The sequence below is a fragment of the Oncorhynchus masou genome, chromosome 8, assembly GCF_036934945.1.
Source record: "Oncorhynchus masou masou isolate Uvic2021 chromosome 8, UVic_Omas_1.1, whole genome shotgun sequence".
NCBI lineage: Eukaryota > Metazoa > Chordata > Actinopteri > Salmoniformes > Salmonidae > Oncorhynchus > Oncorhynchus masou.
In genome coordinates this window covers 12,455,470-12,475,316 of record NC_088219.1, presented here as the reverse complement: position 1 = coordinate 12,475,316, position 19,847 = coordinate 12,455,470, and the positions used below count along the sequence as shown (strand labels likewise).

Below are 19,847 nucleotides of genomic sequence, written 5' to 3'. Positions count from 1 at the left end.
GGGAGCAGCACCATTGCACACAATTTAACAAAGTTCTAAGAAACGAGCCACCCAGCTACATCTCAATATGTTGCCTAAGGTGAAGTAGCCTCATAATTACCAGACGGATTCCCGTTATCCATTCAGCGAACATTAGACTAACTTTAGACTTAGATTTAGACTTTAGACGAACATGAGACTAACCTGATAACAACTTTAGACTAACTTGAGATGAACATGAGACTAACCTGATAACAACTTTAGACTAACTTGAGATGAACATGAGACTAACCTGATAACAACTTTAGACTAACTTGAGACGAACATGAGACTAACCTGATAACAACTTTAGACTAACTTGAGACGAACATGAGACTAACCTGATAACAACTTTAGACTAACTTGAGACAAACATGAGACTAACCTGATAACAACTTTAGACTAACTTGAGACGAACATGAGACTAACCTGATAACACCTTTAGACTAACTTTAGACTAACCTGATAATAACTATAATAATAATAACTTTAGACTAACCTGAGACTAACCTTAGATTGACGTTGGACTAAATTGAGACTAACCTGGGTCTAACATGAGACTACCCTGGGACTAACTTGAGACTAAAATTAGACTAAACTGAGACTACCCTGATAATAACTTTAGATTAATCTGAGACTGACCTAATAATGACTTGAGACTAACCTGAGACTAACGTTAGGCTAACTTTTTACTAACACGAGACTAACACGAGACTAACATGATAATAGCTTAAAACTAACTTCAGACTAACCTGAGACTACCTTTAGACTAACCTAACTGACTAATAACTTTAGACTAATGTTTTGTTCCCCAGCAAGAAAACCAAGTAATGTCACTCGAAGAGAAGGGGGAACTAACAAAGAGTCAGTGACCACAACCAAAACAAAACAGATGGGGTTTTAGGAGGGGTTCTGGAAGACACTCGTAGGAGTGTCCACAAAAAGTTGACTAGCAAAAGCAACTAGGGCCTATAATACACCCACCATGAGCACCCACAAAATTTGCCCAAGAACAGGCAAACAAAATTAAAACCCACACCAAACTTAAAGACAGGAAGTAAAAGAAATAGTGGGGCAAAATCGAAAATAGAATAAGGATTGTTTGTCTAGAAATCAAATAGGGAGAGCAAACTAAAGGTGAAACACATTCTGACTAAATAGATGACAAGCCAGCACAGGTGTAACCCATACTGACTAAAGAGGTGACAGCAATTGGTGCGACCCACAACCAACAGAAACTTCCACAACTTCCACCTACAACAACTTCCATTTCAGAATATTCTCAATTTAAATGTGTCGCCATTTCCAGCATAAACATGGTGTCTACTGTCTGTCAACACTTAAATACCAGACAAACAGCCACATTTGTATTTATATATATAAATAGTACCAGTCAAAATTTTGGACACACCTACTCATTCAAGGGTTTTTCTTTATTTGTACTATTTTCTACATTGTAGAAAAGTAGTGAAGATATCAAATCTATGCAATAACACATATGGAATCATGTAATAACCAAAAAAGTGTTAAACAAATATAAATATATTTGAGATTCTTCAAAGTACTTCAAAGCCACCCTTTGCCTTGATGACAGCTTTGCACACTCTTGCCATTCTTTCAACCAGCTTCACCTGGAATTATTTTCCAACAGTCTTGAAGGAGTTCCCACATATGCTGAGCACTTGTTGGCTGATTTTCCTTCTCTCTGCGGTCCAACTCATCCCAAACCATCTCAATTGGGTTGAGGTCGGGTTATTGTGGAGGCCAGGTCATCTGATGGAGCACTCCATCACTCTCCTTCTTGGTCAAACAACCCTTACACAGCCTGAACAGCAGTGGCTACAGGCAGAACATCATTACCGGTTTCCACCAACTTCTCTGTCCAATCGTACCGGGTGAAGTACGGTTGCAACATGTTGACATAACACAGCCATTAGTTTCTTCCTCTGCTCCAGTGTGGCGATGATGTAATCCAGATTACCATTTTATTTCACTATGGGGTAAGGGCCTGAAAAGCGAGATTGCGACGGTGACCCCAGAACGGGCAACAAAACCAGGACAGGGTCAACCACACCGAAAGTGCGTTTTCAGGCCATTTGATCCTACCAAACTTTAGTTTGCGCCTTCACAGGCACATTGCAATCTTTATTGAAAAGCGCTAACATGCTCCAACAGGTTTGTTTTTGTGTTTGTGTCGCCCTGCAACAACCTTTATCTCAGAAAGCTCAAAGGACCTCTGGCATGAGGTCCAAACACGAAATAATTTGAAAGAAAACCGAGAGATTCTTGATCAGCCTTCTGATGCAAACAGCACAAGAGGGACCCCTTCATCCCAGTACTTCTCCAACTCAAAGCAGTAAGCTCTTAACATGGACTTCAAAGTCTGATGAAATCTCTCAAGAGCACCTTGAGACTGGGTGGTAGGTACAATAGGGGCAATGGGTTACACCCAACTGTTGTAGCTCTTGCTGGAATAACCTTTGACATGAAATTCTAAATTTGGTCCGATTACACTACCTGCGGAAATCCAAACTTTAAAAATAATTTCTTTATGATTGGCCCCTTTTTTCCAATTTTTGCCTAAAATGACATATCCAAATCTAACTGTCTGTACCTCAGGCCCTGAAGCAAGGATATTCATAATTCTTGGTACCATTTGAAACACTTCGAAGTTTGTGAAATGTGAAAGGAATGTAGGAGAATATAACACATAATGTATAATTCCAGCCCATGTACAATTTAGATTTTAGACACTCGATGACAGCAATGTATGTGCAAAGTTTTAGACTGATCCTATGAAACATTGCATTCTGTTCAGAATTTTGTACCAAGACTGCCCAAAAGTGCTTAATGTTTTTATTAATAACTTTTCGTGTTCAAAACTGTGCACTCTCCTCAAACAATAGCATGGTATTATTTCACTGCAATAGCTACTGTAAATTGGAAAGTGCAGTTAGATTAACAAGAATTGAATCTTTCGGACAATATCAGATACAGCGGGGCAAAAAAGTATTTAGTCAGCCACCAATTGTGCACGTTCTCCCATTTAAAAAGATGAGAGAGGCCTGTCATTTTCATCATAGGTACACTTCAGCTATGAGAGACAAAATGAGAAAAAAAATCCAGTCACATTTTAGGATTTTCAATGAACTTATTTGCAAATTATGGTGGAAAATAAGTATTTGGTCACCTACAAACAAGCAAGATTTCTGGCTCTCACAGACCTGTAACTTCTTCTTTAAGAGGCTCCTCTGTCCTCCACTTGTTACCTGTATTAATGGCACCTGTTTGAACTTGTTATCAGTATAAAAGACACCTGTCCACAACCTCAAACAGTCACACTCCAAACTCCACTAGGGTCAAGACAAAAGAGCTGTCAAAGGACACCAGAAACAAAATTGTAGACCTGCACCAGGCTGGGAAGACTGAATCTGCAATAGGTAAGCAGCTTGGTTTGAAGAAATCAACTGTGGGAGCAATTATTAGGAAATGGAAGACACACAAGACCACTGATAATCTCCCTCGATCTGGGGCTCCACGCAAGATCTCACCCTGTGGGGTCAAAATGATCACAAGAACGGTGAGCAAAAATCCCAGAACCACACGGGGGGACCTAGTGAATGACCTGCATAGAGCTGGGACCAAAGTAACAAAGCCTACCATCAGTAACACACTACGCCGCCAGGGACTCAAATCCTGCAGTGCCAGATGTGTCCCCCTGCTTAGCCAGTACATGTCCAGGCCCATCTGAAGTTTGCTAGAGAGCATTTGGATGATCCAGAAGAAGATTGGGAGAATGTCATATGTTCAGATGAAACCAAATAGAACTTTTTGGTAAAAACTCAACTCGTCGTGTTTGGAGGACATAGAATGCTGAGTTGCATCCAAAGAATGCTGAGTTCCACCATACCTACTGTGAAGCATGGGGGTGGATACATCATGCTTTGGGGCAGTTTTTCTGCAAAGGGACCAGGACGACTGATCCGTGTAAAGGAAAGAATGAATGGGGCCATGTATCATGAGATTTTGAGTGAAAACCTCCTTCCATTAGCAAGGGCATTGAAGATGAAACGTGGCTGGGTCTTTCAGCATGACAATGATCCCAAACACACCGCCCGGGCAACGAAGGAGTGGCTTCGTAAGAAACATTTCAAGGTCCTGGAGTGGCCTAGCCCGTCTCCAGATCTCAACTCCATGGAAAATCTTTGGAGGGAGTTGAAAGTCAAAAACAAAACATCCCTGCTCTAGAGGATATCTGCATTGAGGAATGGGCCAAAATACCAGCAACAGTGAGTGAAAACCTTGTGAAGACTTACAGAAAATGTTTGACCTCTGTCATTGCCAACAAAGGGTATATAACAAAGTATTGAGATAAACTTTTGTTATTGACCAAATACTTATTTTCCACCATAATTTGCAAATGAATTCATAAAAAATCCTACAATGTGATTTTCTGGATTTTTTCCCTAATTTTGTCTGTCATAGTTGAAGTGTACTTATGATGAAAATTACAGGCCTCTCTCATCTTTTTAAATGGGAGAACTTGCACAATTGGTTGGCCGACTAAATACTTTTTTGCCCCACTGTAAGGCTGTAACTTAACAAAATGTGGAAAAAGTCAAGTGGTCTGAATACTTTCCGAATGCACTCTACATGGATGAACGCTTCACAGCAGACTGGAACCATTTAACTCCGTTTTGTTTGTAGCTACGTCTTGTTTGGCCAGCGTTGTGTCAAGTCACTCCAGTTAACACTGACTGTGGCTTGTGCAGAAAGTAACCCAACAACTTTTTCCAAATGATCTGTCGATAACGCCTGCTAAATTCAGGGCATCAATGTTGTTGACCAAAGTAGAAACACTTTTGTAGTTATTGATGGCTAAAATAAAGCCAAATAATGGCTTCCCTTTCATAAACGCTGTGTCAGAAAGGAATATCAACACATACAGTACTGAACAGCTCATGTTATAGACAGAGGCATGCTATATGGCAGACCAATACAAACTCATCTCGCAGCATGTCCAGCCCATCCATTAACTCAGGGCTACCTGGAAGGTTCCTGTATTTTTCCATGGCTAAACCAACTAGGCTCATAATTTAACTATTTTTATTTCATATTTACAGATGGAATACAACTATTTTTAAGGCACATGAAAGTTCATATGTTCCAGAAGGCATTTCTGCCAAAAAAAAAAAAATATTTAAATAATTTACAAAATATATATTAAAATACCTCTTCTGTGAAGAAGTGACGTGCGACATACGCCTAGCTTCCTGCGACGGGTCACATTTAAAAATAAAGCCAAATAATGGCTTCCCTTTCAGAATTTCCATCTGAAATCTGAATCATCCATCTCTAATGAGTACATACGGGAACATGGATCCGTACTACTCTAGGTCCTATTGCATTGGTGGTGTGTGGGTTTACGTTAATGTTTTTCTATGAACACGTTGAGGGCCCCAGGCCATGGTCTACAGTGTATGTGGAAGAAACACAACATTCCACTGAGTTTCCTGCCAGTAAATCCAGAGCCGGAGGAGGTTCCTGGGAGCTGTCTGCCTGTCTCATCACAGAGATTTACTGGATCTTAGCATAGATCTGAATAGCTTCCTTCCGCCTTGTTCTCATGTCTCACCTGCAGCCTTTGTCTGTCTACACAGCCTGGTCTCATAAACTAGACATGACATAGTAAATGTATAGTGACCTAGCTGACATTAGCCACAACAAATTGGGATTTGTAACATATCATACATTTTGCAAATTCTTAACATATTATACAAATTGTAATTTGTAACATATCATACGAAATAGATGATGGACATCCACAAATGAATACATATTATACGAAATGTAACATATCATACTAATCGGAGTGGCTGTATTTACATTTACAATGTTACATCTACCTCTGAGTCCATGTTGGTCTGTACGAACTGAGATGACACTTAGTTATCTTTATCTTCTATTTGGCAGAATAAAACTGGTGCTTCTCCATCTGTTGACTGTCAACACTTTGTTGTCATCAGATCACATCTGTTAAGAGAATCTACAAAGATATGTTGCATCTATCAATGTGTAGTTTATAAAACAGGTACATTGACATTATGCTTTGGCACATCCTCTAAAATGGATTCATCCATCTCTCCATTTGAAATCTCTTGTTCGTTCTCAGACTCTAACGTTAGCCGTGTAGATTTTATTACCTATTTTATGGTTATTGTCTACCATGTCAGCCATATTGGAATTCCCCTTCCTTCACACCTTAGTCTTTGTCTCATAGGAGAGTTCACATTTCTGCGTTGCGTTAGGTGCAAGCTCCAACACGTCCCCGATTGAGATTTACTGCACACAGATATCTAAGATATGCACTGACAAGACCTGCTACTGTGCACTGGAAAATCCACCGACAGCACTCTGCGCCACATTAAAAACAGGATTTGTATTCATCTAATTTTACATTCACCATACCATGTGGTGTTCAACATGTGGAGAAAAGAGAGGTAGGTGGCTGAGGGAAGAGCACATCATCACTATTTGCCATATTGTCAATTCTACAAACTGGACAAATCTTCATTGTCCCAATAGAGCTGCTGAGCTTACAGTATACAATGACCAGCTGCTGACTTTATTTTATTTTTTACCTTTATTTAACTGGCTGGTCAGAGCTGAGCTGTGCTCGCTGCCTTGGTGGCTGGCAGCCTGACTGGCTGTCCCTGCGCCAGCAGCATGACGCATGATGACGGATGTACAGCAGTTGTACACTAGGGGGACTCAAGCGTTCAACAAGTAAAATGTGAGATTGCATCAACTCTTACATTGCATTGAGAAATTGATTAAAGAGCATTGCGTTAATACCAGAGGACCAAAAATGTTGAAAATCGTTTCATACAGCATACTAACTCATAAACAGCCCTATTACTGTTCAACTATTTCTGTAGCTCAATCATCCAAAAGAGACGTTGTTGTAGGAATATTCACTCCACAGATCACCATGACAACACTGACACCCAAGGAAATGCTGAAATAGAGTGAAAGGTACAGATCAAGGGTAAAACCTAATAGGGTGATGTCGAAACATCAGTGATTTACGAAGACAGGCAAGACATATCTAAAGTTTACTGTGGCCTGTTGGCGATGGGAGCGTCGAGGAGGATAGCAGACAATCATACAGCTTATAGCCATAGGGACATCATGCAGTTAAGTATGTGTTGTTTTTTTATAGCATTGAATCATAGAATGAGTGCTTCTGCTTCTCCCCTCTATACAGAGCAGTACAGTAGACCCGCCTGAGAGGCAGGAGGCCAGGTGCTCTATACAGTAGACCAGCCTGAGAGGCAGGAGGCTAGGTGATCTATACAGAGCAGTACAGTAGACCGGCCTGAGAGGCAGGAGGCCAGGTGCTCTATACAGAGCAGTACAGTAGACCGGCCTGAGAGGCAGGAGGCCAGGTGCTCTATACAGTAGACCAGCCTGAGAGGCAGGAGGCTAGGTGATCTATACAGAGCATTACAGTAGACCCGCCTGAGAGGCAGGAGGCTAGGTGATCTATACAGAGCAGTACAGTAGACCCGCCTGAGAGGCAGGAGGCTAGGTGATCTATACAGAGCAGTACAGTAGACCGGCCTGAGAGGCAGGAGGCCAGGTGCTCTATACAGTAGACCAGCCTGAGAGGCAGGAGGCTAGGTGATCTATACAGAGCATTACAGTAGACTGGCCTGAGAGGCAGGAGGCTAGGTGATCTATACAGAGCAGTACAGTAGACCGGCCTGAGAGGCAGGAGGCCAGGTGCTCTATACAGTAGACTGGCCTGAGAGGCAGGAGGCTAGGTGATCTATACAGAGCAGTACAGTAGACCCGCCTGAGAGGCAGGAGGCCAGGTGATAAGAGAGGACGACATTGCCTCAGCATGTTATAGGGAAATATACAGAGTGGGTGTTCAAACATATAGAGATTACAGATATGGAAAATATAGCACCTTAAAAAGCGTACTCAAGGCACACACCCACACACGCACGAACACACAAACACTAACTCCCAGTCTGGAGAGGCGGTGGCAGCTCCTCCCAAAATAGAGAGAGTGGGAGAGAGAGAGAGAGAGAGAGAGAAAGAGAGAGAGAGTACACTGCTGAGGGAGCCTGTCTGCTGTCACACGTGTCTGCCCTCACCTCCTCTGTACTCTAGCTTCACAGAAGACATACTGCACTCACCACATCTGGACCTACAGGACGTCTATGAGATCTGGCCTCTCAATCTCTACACCTCTTTTCTGATTAACCTAATCTACAAAGAATCTGATCCAAATACAAAGCCTTCCGAGGGACACTCGATGGCGGAGGTTGTGGAAACACTTGGAAAGAACACAATGATACATGCTGTATGAAGTGAATGAATATCCTTCCTGGGGGGGAAATGGTGTGTTTGAAAGGCACTCTACGGGGCTCATCGTATCCACACTCAAGGTCAGTTCCTGGCTAAGGAAAGAGGAAATCCTTGTGCTCTGTGGGATGAGAGTTCAACTGTGGTGCATTAGCTGATCCTTCATCATCTCCCCCTCCACCTGCTCCCCCTTTCATCATCGACACCACTATGTGGATGTTATCTTTAGCCGTATGGATTCTCAACGTCACAAATCTCACTCATGGATATGACTATGATGAGAATTACCCAGGCGAGGAGGAAACCACGGTGAGTAACTAACAACAGGTTTCTGCTCTTGGATTATGTGTCATATTGTACGTTAACGGGACAGATAACAATTCCCCAGATGAATGCTTTTTCTGCATGGTGAACCTTTATTATGCACAGAACTCTGATTTCAGTTCAGAAATAGACCTGTGAAAGTATTAGACTAGTGTTGTTGACTACATCACTTTGTTGACCACATCAGTTTGTTAACTAATTCAGTTTGTTGACTACATCAGTTTGTTGACCACATCAGTTTGTTGACTAATTCAGTTTGTTGACTACATCAGTTTGTTGACTAAATCTGTTTGTTGACTAAATCCATTTGTTGACTAAATCTGTTTGTTAACAGTCAGTTTGTTGACTAAAGCAATCTCTATCGTTCAATAAACAGGCAAGACAGGCAGTTTCCCACACTCGTTACTCAGGGCGTAGTTGTTGGTTTCACTACAGTGGGTGTGTCTTTATTTGGCAATACAATCCCCTCCTCTGTGGCTACATTGTGTGTCATTGAAGGTGAATGAATGAGTGAATCTTAATGTGCATGTCTAGTTCCCCTGTTGAGGGTGGTAGGCCACACCTTTAGACAGACATGTCTACCATTGAAAAGGTTGGATGGAGAGAGGGATTGAGGGATTGTCAATTTGGATAATAGAGTCCAGTGAGGATTTGTTTGAAACACAAGCAAAGTGACTTTTGATGGTTAAATTTCACTCAAGAGCCATTCAGAGCTGTGGCTACGTTATAACAATAGTGAGGTAAACTGACAATAGGTTGGGTGTGATGATAAACATTCACTCTGAAGACTATGTCAGATCATGTAGGTTGCAGTGCCTTGTGTGTCTTTGTGAGATGCGGTGTGGGTGAACGGATGATCTCCGCATGTGTATTTCCCATCGTAAAGCATGGAGGAGGAGGTGTGATGGTGCTTTGCTGGTGACAATGTCTGTGATTTATTTAGAATTCAAGGCACACTTAACCAGCATGGCTACCACAGCATTCTGCTGCGATACGCCATCCCATCTGGTTTGCGCTTAGTGGTACTATCATTTATTTTCCAACAAGACAATGACCCAAAACACACCTCCAGGCTGTGTAAGGGCTGTTTGACCAAAAATAAGAGTGATGGAGTGCTGCATCAGATGACCTGGCCTCCACAATCACCCAACCTCAACCCAATTGAGATGGTTTGAGATGAGTTAGACCGCAGAGTAAAGGAAAAGCAGCCAACAAGTGCTCAGCATATGTGGGAACTCCTTCAAGACTGTTGGAAAAGCATTCCTTATGAAGTTGGTTGAGAGAATGCCAAGAGTGTGTAAAGCTGTCATCAAGGCAAAGGGTGGCTGTTTGAAGAATCTCAAATATAAAATACTTTTATATAAACACTTTTTTGGTTACTACATGATTCCATATGTGTTATTTTATAGTTTTGATGTCTTCACTCTTATTCTACAATGTAGAAAATAGTAACAATAAAGAAAAACCCTGGAATGAGTAGGTGTGTCCAAATGTTTTACCAATAGTGAACTCAAGGCATCCATCGGAATACGCAGAACTTTGATTATAACAGACATAATAACCTTGTTCCTTATCTCTAAGAAAGAACTTGGCTAATCTCATTGGAAAAAATATGATCTTGCATTGCTTAGTTTCCCCATACTGGCTCAGTATCCATGGTGTCGCTGCCAAAGTGCCAGTCTAGCTTTACCAACTCGGATAGATACAACAACATCATTTGTTTCCAGAATGACAAGGTAGCACCCAGGCTGCTTGGTGGGTGTTGATCTCTGAGGCAGACAGTGATAATGTTACAGTGATGCCCTAGGGATGGATTGCAATATAGACATTTCTGATTCTGACTTAATAAATTGTATTCTCCTAATCAAACTCATGTGTACACTACCGTTCAAAAGTTTGGGGTCACTTAGAAATGTCCTTGTTTTTGAAAGAAAAGCCATTTTTTTTGTCCATTAAAATAACATCAAATTGATCCGCAGTCTAGACATTGCTAATGTTGTAAATGACTATTGTAGCTGGAGGCCCATTATCAGCCACCATCACTCCTGTGTTCCAATGGCACGTTGTGTTAGCGAATCCAAGTTAATAATTTTAAAAGGCTAATTTATCATTAGAAAACCCTTTTGCAATTATGTTAGCACAGCTGAAAACTGTTGTGCTGATTTAAAGAAGCAATAAAACTGGCCTTCTTTAGACTAGGTGAGTATCTGAAGCCAAGTTGCCAAGAAACTGAAGATCTCATACAACGCTGTGTACTACTCCCTTCACAGAACAGAGCAAACTGGCTCTAACCAGAATAGAAAGAGGAGTGGGAGGACCCGGGGCACAACTGAGCAAGAGGACACTCTAAAAGTACATTAGAGTGTCTAGTTTGAGAAATAGACACCTCACAAGTCCTCAACTGGCAGCTTCATTAAATAGTACCCACAAAACACCAGTCTCAACGTCAACAGTGAAGAGACGACTCCGGGATGCTGGCCTTCTAGGAAGAGTTCCTCTGTCCAGTGTCTGTGTTGTTTTGCCCATCTTAATCTTTTCTTTTTATTGGCCAGTCTGAGATATGGCTTTTTCTTCGCAACTCTGCCTTGAAAGCTAGCATCACTGTTGACGTTGAGACTGGTGTTTTGCGGGTACTATTAAATGAAGCTGCCAGTTTGAGTTCTTCTTTAATCAGAACAACAGTTTTCAGCTGTGCTAACATAATTACAAAAGTGTGGTCTAATGATCAATTAGCCTGTTAAAATGATAAACTTGGATTAGCTAACACAACATGTCATTGGAACACAGGAGTGATGGTTGCTCATAATGGGCCTCTGTACGCCTATGTAGAGATTCCATTAAAAATTAGACGTATCCAGCTACAATAGTCATTTACAACATTAACAATGTCTACACTGTATTTCTTATCAATTTGATGTTATTTTAATGGACATTTTTTTTTGCTTTTCATTCAAAACGAAGGACATTTCTAAGTGACCCCAAATTTTTTGAACGGTAGTGTATGTTGTGATACTCAATACACTCTATTAAGATACTCAAACTCTGTTGAGATACTCAAACTCTGTTGAGATTAAATATATAAATATATACACTGCTCAAAAAAATAAAGGGAACACTTAAACAACACAATGTAACTCCAAGTCAATCACACTTCTGTGAAATCAAACTGTCCACTTAGCAGCAACACTGATTGACAATAAATTTCACATTCTGTTGTGCAAATGGAATAGACAACAGGTGGAAATTATAGGCAATTAGCAAGACACCCCAAATAAAGGAGTGGTTCTGCAGGTGGGGACCACAAACCACTTCTCAGTTCCTATGCTTCCTGGCTGATGTTTTGGTCACTTTTGAATGCTGACGGTGTTTTCACTCTAGTGGTAGCATGAGACGGAGTCTACAACCCACACAAGTGGCTCAGGTAGTGCAGCTCATCCAGGATGGCACATCAATGCGAGCTGTGGCAAGAAGGTTTGCTGTGTCTGTCAGCGTAGTGTCCAGAGCATGGAGGCGCTACCAGGAGACAGGCCAGTACATCAGGAGACATGGAGGAGGTCGTAGGAGGGCAACAACCCAGCAGCAGGACCACTACCTCCGCCTTTGTGCAAGGAGGAGCACTGCCAGAGCCCTGCAAAATGACCTCCAGCAGGCCACAAATGTGCACGTGTCTGCTCAAACGGTCAGAAACAGACTCCATGAGGGTGGTATGAGGGCCCGACGTCCACAGGTGGGGGTTGTGCTTACAGCCCAACACCGTGCAGGACGTTTGGCATTTGCCAGAGAACACCAAGATTGGCAAATTCGCCACTGGCGCCCTGTGCTCTACACAGATGAAAGCAGGTTCACACTGAGCACGTGACAGACGTGACAGAGTCTGGATACGCCATGGAGAACGTTCTGCTGCCTGCAACATCCTCCAGCATGACCGGTTGGCGGTGGGTCAGTCATGGTGTGGGGTGTCATTTCTTTGGGGGCCGCACAACCCTCCATGTGCTCGCCAGAGGTAGCCTAACTGCCATTAGGTACCGAGATGAGATCCTCAGACCCCTTGTGAGACCATATGCTGGTGCGGTTGGCCCTGGGTTCCTCCTAATGCAAGACAATGCTCGACCTCATGTGGCTGTGTGTCAGCAGTTCCTGCAAGAGGAAGGCATTAATGCTATGGACTGGCCCGCCCGTTCCCCAGACCTGAATCCAATTGAGCACATCTGGGACATCATGTCTCACTCCATCCACCAACGCCACGTTGCACCACAGACTGTCCAGGAGTTGGCAAATGCTTTAGTCCAGATCTGGGAGGAGATCCCTCAGGAGACCATCCGCCACCTCATCAGGAGCATGCCCAAGCGTTGTAGGGAGGTCATACAGGCACGTGGAGGCCACACACACTACTGAGCCTCATTTTGACTTGTTTTAAGGACATTACATCAAAGTTGGATCAGCCTGTAGTGTGGTTTTCCACTTTAATTTTGAATGTGACTCCAAATCCAGACCTCCATGGGTTGATACATTTGATTTCCATTGATAATTTTTGTGTGATTTTGTTGTCAGCACATTCAACTATGTAAAGAAAAAAGTATTTAATAAGAATATTTAATTCATTCAGATCTAGGATGTGTTATTTTAGTGTTCCCTTTATTTTTTTGAGCAGTGTATATTTAGTGATTATATATACATATACATATATACAGTGCCTTGCGAAAGTATTCGGCCCCCTTGAACTTTGCGATCTTTTGCCACATTTCAGGCTTCAAACATAAAGATATAAAACTGTATTTTTTTGTGAAGAATCAACAACAAGTGGGACACAATCATGAAGTGGAACGACATTTATTGGATATTTCAAACTTTTTTAACAAATCAAAAACTGAAAAATTGGGCGTGCAAAATTATTCAGCCCCTTTACTTTCAGTGCAGCAAACTCTCTCCAGAAGTTCAGTGAGGATCTCTGAATGATCCAATGTTGACCTAAATGACTAATGATGATAAATACAATCCACCTGTGTGTAATCAAGTCTCCGTATAAATGCACCTGCACTGTGATAGACTCAGAGGTCCGTTAAAAGCGCAGAGAGCATCATGAAGAACAAGGAACACACCAGGCAGGTCCGAGATACTGTTGTGAAGAAGTTTAAAGCCGGATTTGGATACAAAAAGATTTCCCAAGCTCTAAACATCCCAAGGAGCACTGTGCAAGCGATAATATTGAAATGGAAGGAGTACCAGACCACTGCAAATCTACCAAGACCTGGCCGTCCCTCTAAACTTTCAGCTCATACAAGGAGAAGACTGATCAGAGATGCAGCCAAGAGGCCCATGATCACTCTGGATGAACTGCAGAGATCTACAGCTGAGGTGGGAGACTCTGTCCATAGGACAACAATAAGTCGTATATTGCACAAATCTGGCCTTTATGGAAGAGTGGCAAGAAGAAAGCCATTTCTTAAAGATATCCATAAAAAGTGTTGTTTAAAGTTTGCCACAAGCCACCTGGGAGACACACCAAACATGTGGAAGAAGGTGCTCTGGTCAGATGAAACCAAAATTTAACTTTTTGGCAACAATGCAAAACGTTATGTTTGGCGTAAAAGCAACACAGCTCATCACCCTGACCACACCATCCCCACTGTCAAACATGGTGGTGGCAGCATCATGGTTTTGGCCTGCTTTTCTTCAGCAGGGACAGGGAAGATGGTTAAAATTGATGTGAATATGGATGGAGCCAAATACAGGACCATTCTGGAAGAAAACCTGATGGAGTCTGCAAAAGACCTGAGACTGGGACGGAGATTTGTCTTCCAACAAGACAATGATCCAAAACATAAAGCAAAATCTACAATGGAATGGTTCAAAAATAAACATATCCAGGTGTTAGAATGGCCAAGTCAAAGTCCAGACCTGAATCCAACCGAGAATCTGTGGAAAGAACTGAAAACTGCTGTTCACAAATGCTCTCCATCCAGCCTCACTGAGCTCGAGCTGTTTTGCAAGGAGGAATGGGAAAAAAATTCAGTCTCTCGATGTGCAAAACTGATAGAGACATACCCCAAGCGACTTACAGCTGTAATCGCAGCAAAAGGTGGCGCTACAATGTATTAACTTAAGGGGGCTGAATAATTTTGCACGCCCAATTTTTCAGTTTTTGATTTGTTAAAAACGTTTAAAATATCCAATAAATGTCGTTCCACTTCATGATTGTGTCCCACTTGTTGTTGATTCTTCACAAAAAAATACAGTTTTATATCTTTATGTTTGAAGCCTGAAATGTGGCAAAAGGTCGCAAAGTTCAAGGGAGCCGAATACTTTTGCAAGGCACTGTATGTAACCTTTATTTAACTAGGCAAGCCAGTTAAAAACAAATTCTTATTTACAATGATGGCCTACCAGGGAACAGTGGGTTAACTACCTTGTTCAGGGGCAGAATGACATATTTTTATCTTGTTAGCTCGGGGATTAAAATCTAGCATCTTTTCAATTCCTGGCCCAACGCTCTAACCACTAGGCTACCTGCTGCCCCGATAAACTCTGTTGAGATACTCAATACACTCTGTTGAGACACTCAATGAATTCTGTTGAGACACTCAATAAACTCTGTTGAGACACTCAATAAACTCTGTTGAGACACTCAATAAACTCTGTTGAGACACTCAATAAACTCTGTTGAGACACTCAATAAACTCTGTTGAGACACTCAATAAACTCTCTTGAGACACTCAATAAACTCTGTTGAGACACTCAATAAACTCTCTTGAGACACTCAATAAACTCTGTTGAGACACTCAATAAACTGTTAAGACACTCAAACTCTGTTGAGACACTCAATAAACTCTGTTGAGACACTCAATAAACTCTGTTGAGACACTCAATAAACTCTGTTGAGACACTCAAACTCTGTTGAGACACTCAATAAACTCTGTTGAGACACTCAAACTCTGTTGAGACACTCAATAAACTCTGTTGAGACACTCAATAAACTCTGTTGAGACACTCAAACTCTGTTGAGACACTCAATAAACTCTGTTGAGACACTCAATAAACTCTGTTGAGACACTCAATAAACTCTGTTGAGACACTCAATAAACTCTGTTGAGACACTCAATAAACTCTGTTGAGACACTCAATAAACTCTGTTGAGACACTCAATAAACTCTGTTGAGACACTCAATAAACTCTGTTGAGACACTCAATAAACTCTCTTGAGACACTCAATAAACTCTGTTGAGACACTCAATAAACTCTCTTGAGACACTCAATAAACTCTGTTGAGACACTCAATAAACTGTTAAGACACTCAAACTCTGTTGAGACACTCAATAAACTCTGTTGAGACACTCAATAAACTCTGTTGAGACACTCAATAAACTCTGTTGAGACACTCAAACTCTGTTGAGACACTCAATAAACTCTGTTGAGACACTCAAACTCTGTTGAGACACTCAATAAACTCTGTTGAGACACTCAATAAACTCTGTTGAGACACTCAAACTCTGTTGAGACACTCAATAAACTCTGTTGAGACACTCAATAAACTCTGTTGAGACACTCAATAAACTCTGTTGAGACACTCAATAAACTCTGTTGAGACACTCAATAAACTCTGTTGAGACACTCAATAAACTCTGTTGAGACACTCAATAAACTCTGTTGAGACACTCAATAAACTGTATTGAGACACTCAATAAACTGTATTGAGACACTCAATAAACTGTATTGAGACACTCAATAAACTCTGTTGAGACACTCAATAAACTCTGTTGAGACACTCAATAAACTCTGTTGAGACACTCAATAAACTCTGTTGAGACACTCAATAAACTGTTAAGACACTCAATAAACTCTGTTGAGACACTAAATAAACTCTGTTGAGACACTAAATAAACTCTCTTGAGACACTCAATAAACTCTCTTGAGACACTCAATAAACTCTCTTGAGACACTCAATAAACTCTGTTGAGACACGAAATAAACTCTCTTGAGATGCATAATCAACTGATTTTGATTGAATTTTGTTAGATCAAATATATAAATCTGTTCATTTTGTTCGATAGGCCCCGCTGGTTGGGGGGGGACTCAGGGATTTAGACACAGTGTCCAGTGTGGACGAGCTGGTGGAGCTGTTGTACCCAGAGTACAGTCTGGTGCAGCATTGTCTACGTAGGAAAACCCAGCGCACCTCCACTCCTCTCCATCCTGAAGACGACGTCTGGGCCTGGGGCAAGCCAAGGGAGGGGGCACTGTACAAGTCTGACGACGGCACCTTTGACGGTAAAGCTCTTCAGTTAATTGGCCCTAATAACAGCCTACACCGATAGAGAAAGAAAGTTGTCTTCCCATCCCACAGGGTGCAGAATTTTGTGTGATAACCCCATTTCTCTTTCCCCAAACCCACAAATGGGTGTCTTTGTTAAAAGAAGAAAGAAAGGACTTTGTTCATTTTCCTAACAGTTAAAGAGGCCCCTCTTGCACATAATTATGGTGGTCATATGACAACAGAGATTGCACTAAAAAGGAAATGATTTGTTGAATTCAAACCTTCATCAAATGACATCTCTCATAATGTGGCGTAGTTTGTGGCAGTGTGGCTCTGTGATTATTGGAATGGGCTTTCCAAAAGGAAATGAACCATTACAAAAATCTAACTGTAGGTGTGGGTACAATGTTGTTGGATGTTGGAACCAACCAAGCAACGTAGCCTAATCCTAATGCAGCAGCATTATTTGCAGGGTGACTTAAGATGGTCAAGAACAGAATGTTCCAGATGTTCTATTGTATTCCATATCAGTCAGGATATTCTTTATATCCCTGATAACCTCTGTTGATGTTCCTCCATTCATCCCTGATAACCTGTCTGTTGCTGTTCCTCCATTCATCCCTTATAACCTGTCTGTTGATGTTCCTCCATTCATCCCTGATAACCTGTCTGTTGATGTTCCTCCATTCATCCCTGATAACCTGTCTGTTGCTGTTCCTCCATTCATCCCTGATAACCTGTCTGTTGCTGTTCCTCCATTCATCCCTGATTACCTGTCCTGTCTGTTGATGTTCCTCCATTCATCCCTGATTACCTGTCCTGTCTGTTGCTGTTCCTCCATTCATCCCTGATTACCTGTCCTGTCTGTTGCTGTTCCTCCATTCATCCCTGATAACCTCTGTTGATGTTCCTCCATTCATCCCTGATAACCTGTCTGTTGCTGTTCCTCCATTCATCCCTGATTACCTGTCCTGTCTGTTGCTGTTCCTCCATTCATCCCTGATAACCTCTGTTGATGTTCCTCCATTCATCCCTGATAACCTGTCTGTTGCTGTTCCTCCATTCATCCCTGATTACCTGTCCTGTCTGTTGCTGTTCCTCCATTCATCCCTGATAACCTCTGTTGATGTTCCTCCATTCATCCCTGATAACCTGTCTGTTGCTGTTCCTCCATTCATCCCTGATAACCTGTCTGTTGTTGTTCCTCCATTCATCCCTGATAACCTGTCTGTTGTTGTTCCTCCATTCATCCCTGATAACCTGTCTGTTGCTGTTCCTCCATTCATCCCTGATAACCTGTCTGTTGCTGTTCCTCCATTCATCCCTGATAACCTGTCTGTTGATGTTCCTCCATTCATCCCTGATAACCTGTCTGTTGCTGTTCCTCCATTCATCCCTGATAACCTCTGTTGCTGTTCCTCCATTCATCCCTGATAACCTAACCTGTCTGTTGATGTTCCTCCATTCATCCCTGATAACCTGTCTGTTGCTGTTCCTCCATTCATCCCTGATTACCTGTCTGTTGCTGTTCCTCCATTCATCCCTTATAACCTGTCTGTTGATGTTCCTCCATTTATCCCTGATAACCTGTCTGTTGCTGTTCCTCCATTCATCCCTGATTACCTGTCCTGTCTGTTGATGTTCCTCCATTCATCCCTTATAACCTGTCTGTTGATGTTCCTCCATTTATCCCTGATTACCTGTCTGTTGCTGTTCCTCCATTCATCCCTTATAACCTGTCTGTTGTTGTTCCTCCATTCATCCCTTATAACCTGTCTGTTGCTGTTCCTCCATTCATCCCTGATAACCTCTGTTGCTGTTCCTCCATTCATCCCTGATAACCTGTCTGTTGCTGTTCCTCCATTCATCCCTTATAACCTGTCTGTTGATGTTCCTCCATTCATCCCTTATAACCTGCCTGTTGCTGTTCCTCCATTCATCCCTTATAACCTGTCTGTTGATGTTCCTCCATTTATCCCTGATAACCTGTCTGTTGCTGTTCCTCCATTCATCCCTGATTACCTGTCCGGTCTGTTGCTGTTCCTCCATTCATCCCTGATAACCTCTGTTGATGTTCCTCCATTCATCCCTGATAACCTGTCTGTTGCTGTTCCTCCATTCATCCCTGATAACCTGTCTGTTGATGTTCCTCCATTCATCCCTGATAACCTGTCTGTTGATGTTCCTCCATTCATCCCTGATAACCTGTCTGTTGCTGTTCCTCCATTCATCCCTTATAACCTGTCTGTTGATGTTCCTCCATTCATCCCTGATAACCTGTCTGTTGCTGTTCCTCCATTCATCCCTGATAACCTCTGTTGATGTTCCTCCATTCATCCCTGATAACCTGTCTGTTGCTGTTCCTCCATTCATCCCTGATAACCTGTCTGTTGTTGTTCCTCCATTCATCCCTGATAACCTGTCTGTTGTTGTTCCTCCATTCATCCCTGATTACCTGTCTGTTGCTGTTCCTCCATTCATCCCTGATTACCTGTCCTGTCTGTTGATGTTCCTCCATTCATCCCTGATAACCTGTCTGTTGCTGTTCCTCCATTCATCCCTGATAACCTGTCTGTTGCTGTTCCTCCATTCATCCCTGATAACCTGTCTGTTGCTGTTCCTCCATTCATTCCTGATAACCTGTCTGTTGATGTTCCTCCATTCATCCCTGATAACCTGTCTGTTGATGTTCCTCCATTCATCCCTGATAACCTGTCTGTTGCTGTTCCTCCATTCATCCCTTATAACCTGTCTGTTGTTGTTCCTCCATTCATCCCTGATTACCTGTCTGTTGCTGTTCCTCCATTCATCCCTGATTACCTGTCCTGTCTGTTGATGTTCCTCCATTCATCCCTGATAACCTGTCTGTTGCTGTTCC

At 42.1% G+C, this 19,847-nt stretch overlaps 1 protein-coding gene across 1 annotated transcript in view; it reads left to right on the top strand.

Moving 5' to 3' along the window:
- The first annotated feature begins 8,136 nt into the window (after positions 1–8,136).
- The window catches only part of LOC135544103 (vascular endothelial growth factor C-like), a 32,931-nt gene continuing 21,220 nt past the window's right edge, over positions 8,137–19,847 (top strand). Inside the window, exons 1-2 of the mRNA XM_064971485.1 lie at positions 8,137–8,703; positions 16,767–16,983. Of these exons, the coding sequence (XP_064827557.1) occupies positions 8,605–8,703; positions 16,767–16,983 (316 nt within the window). The 5' untranslated portion in view covers positions 8,137–8,604. The remainder of the gene's footprint in view (positions 8,704–16,766; positions 16,984–19,847) is intronic.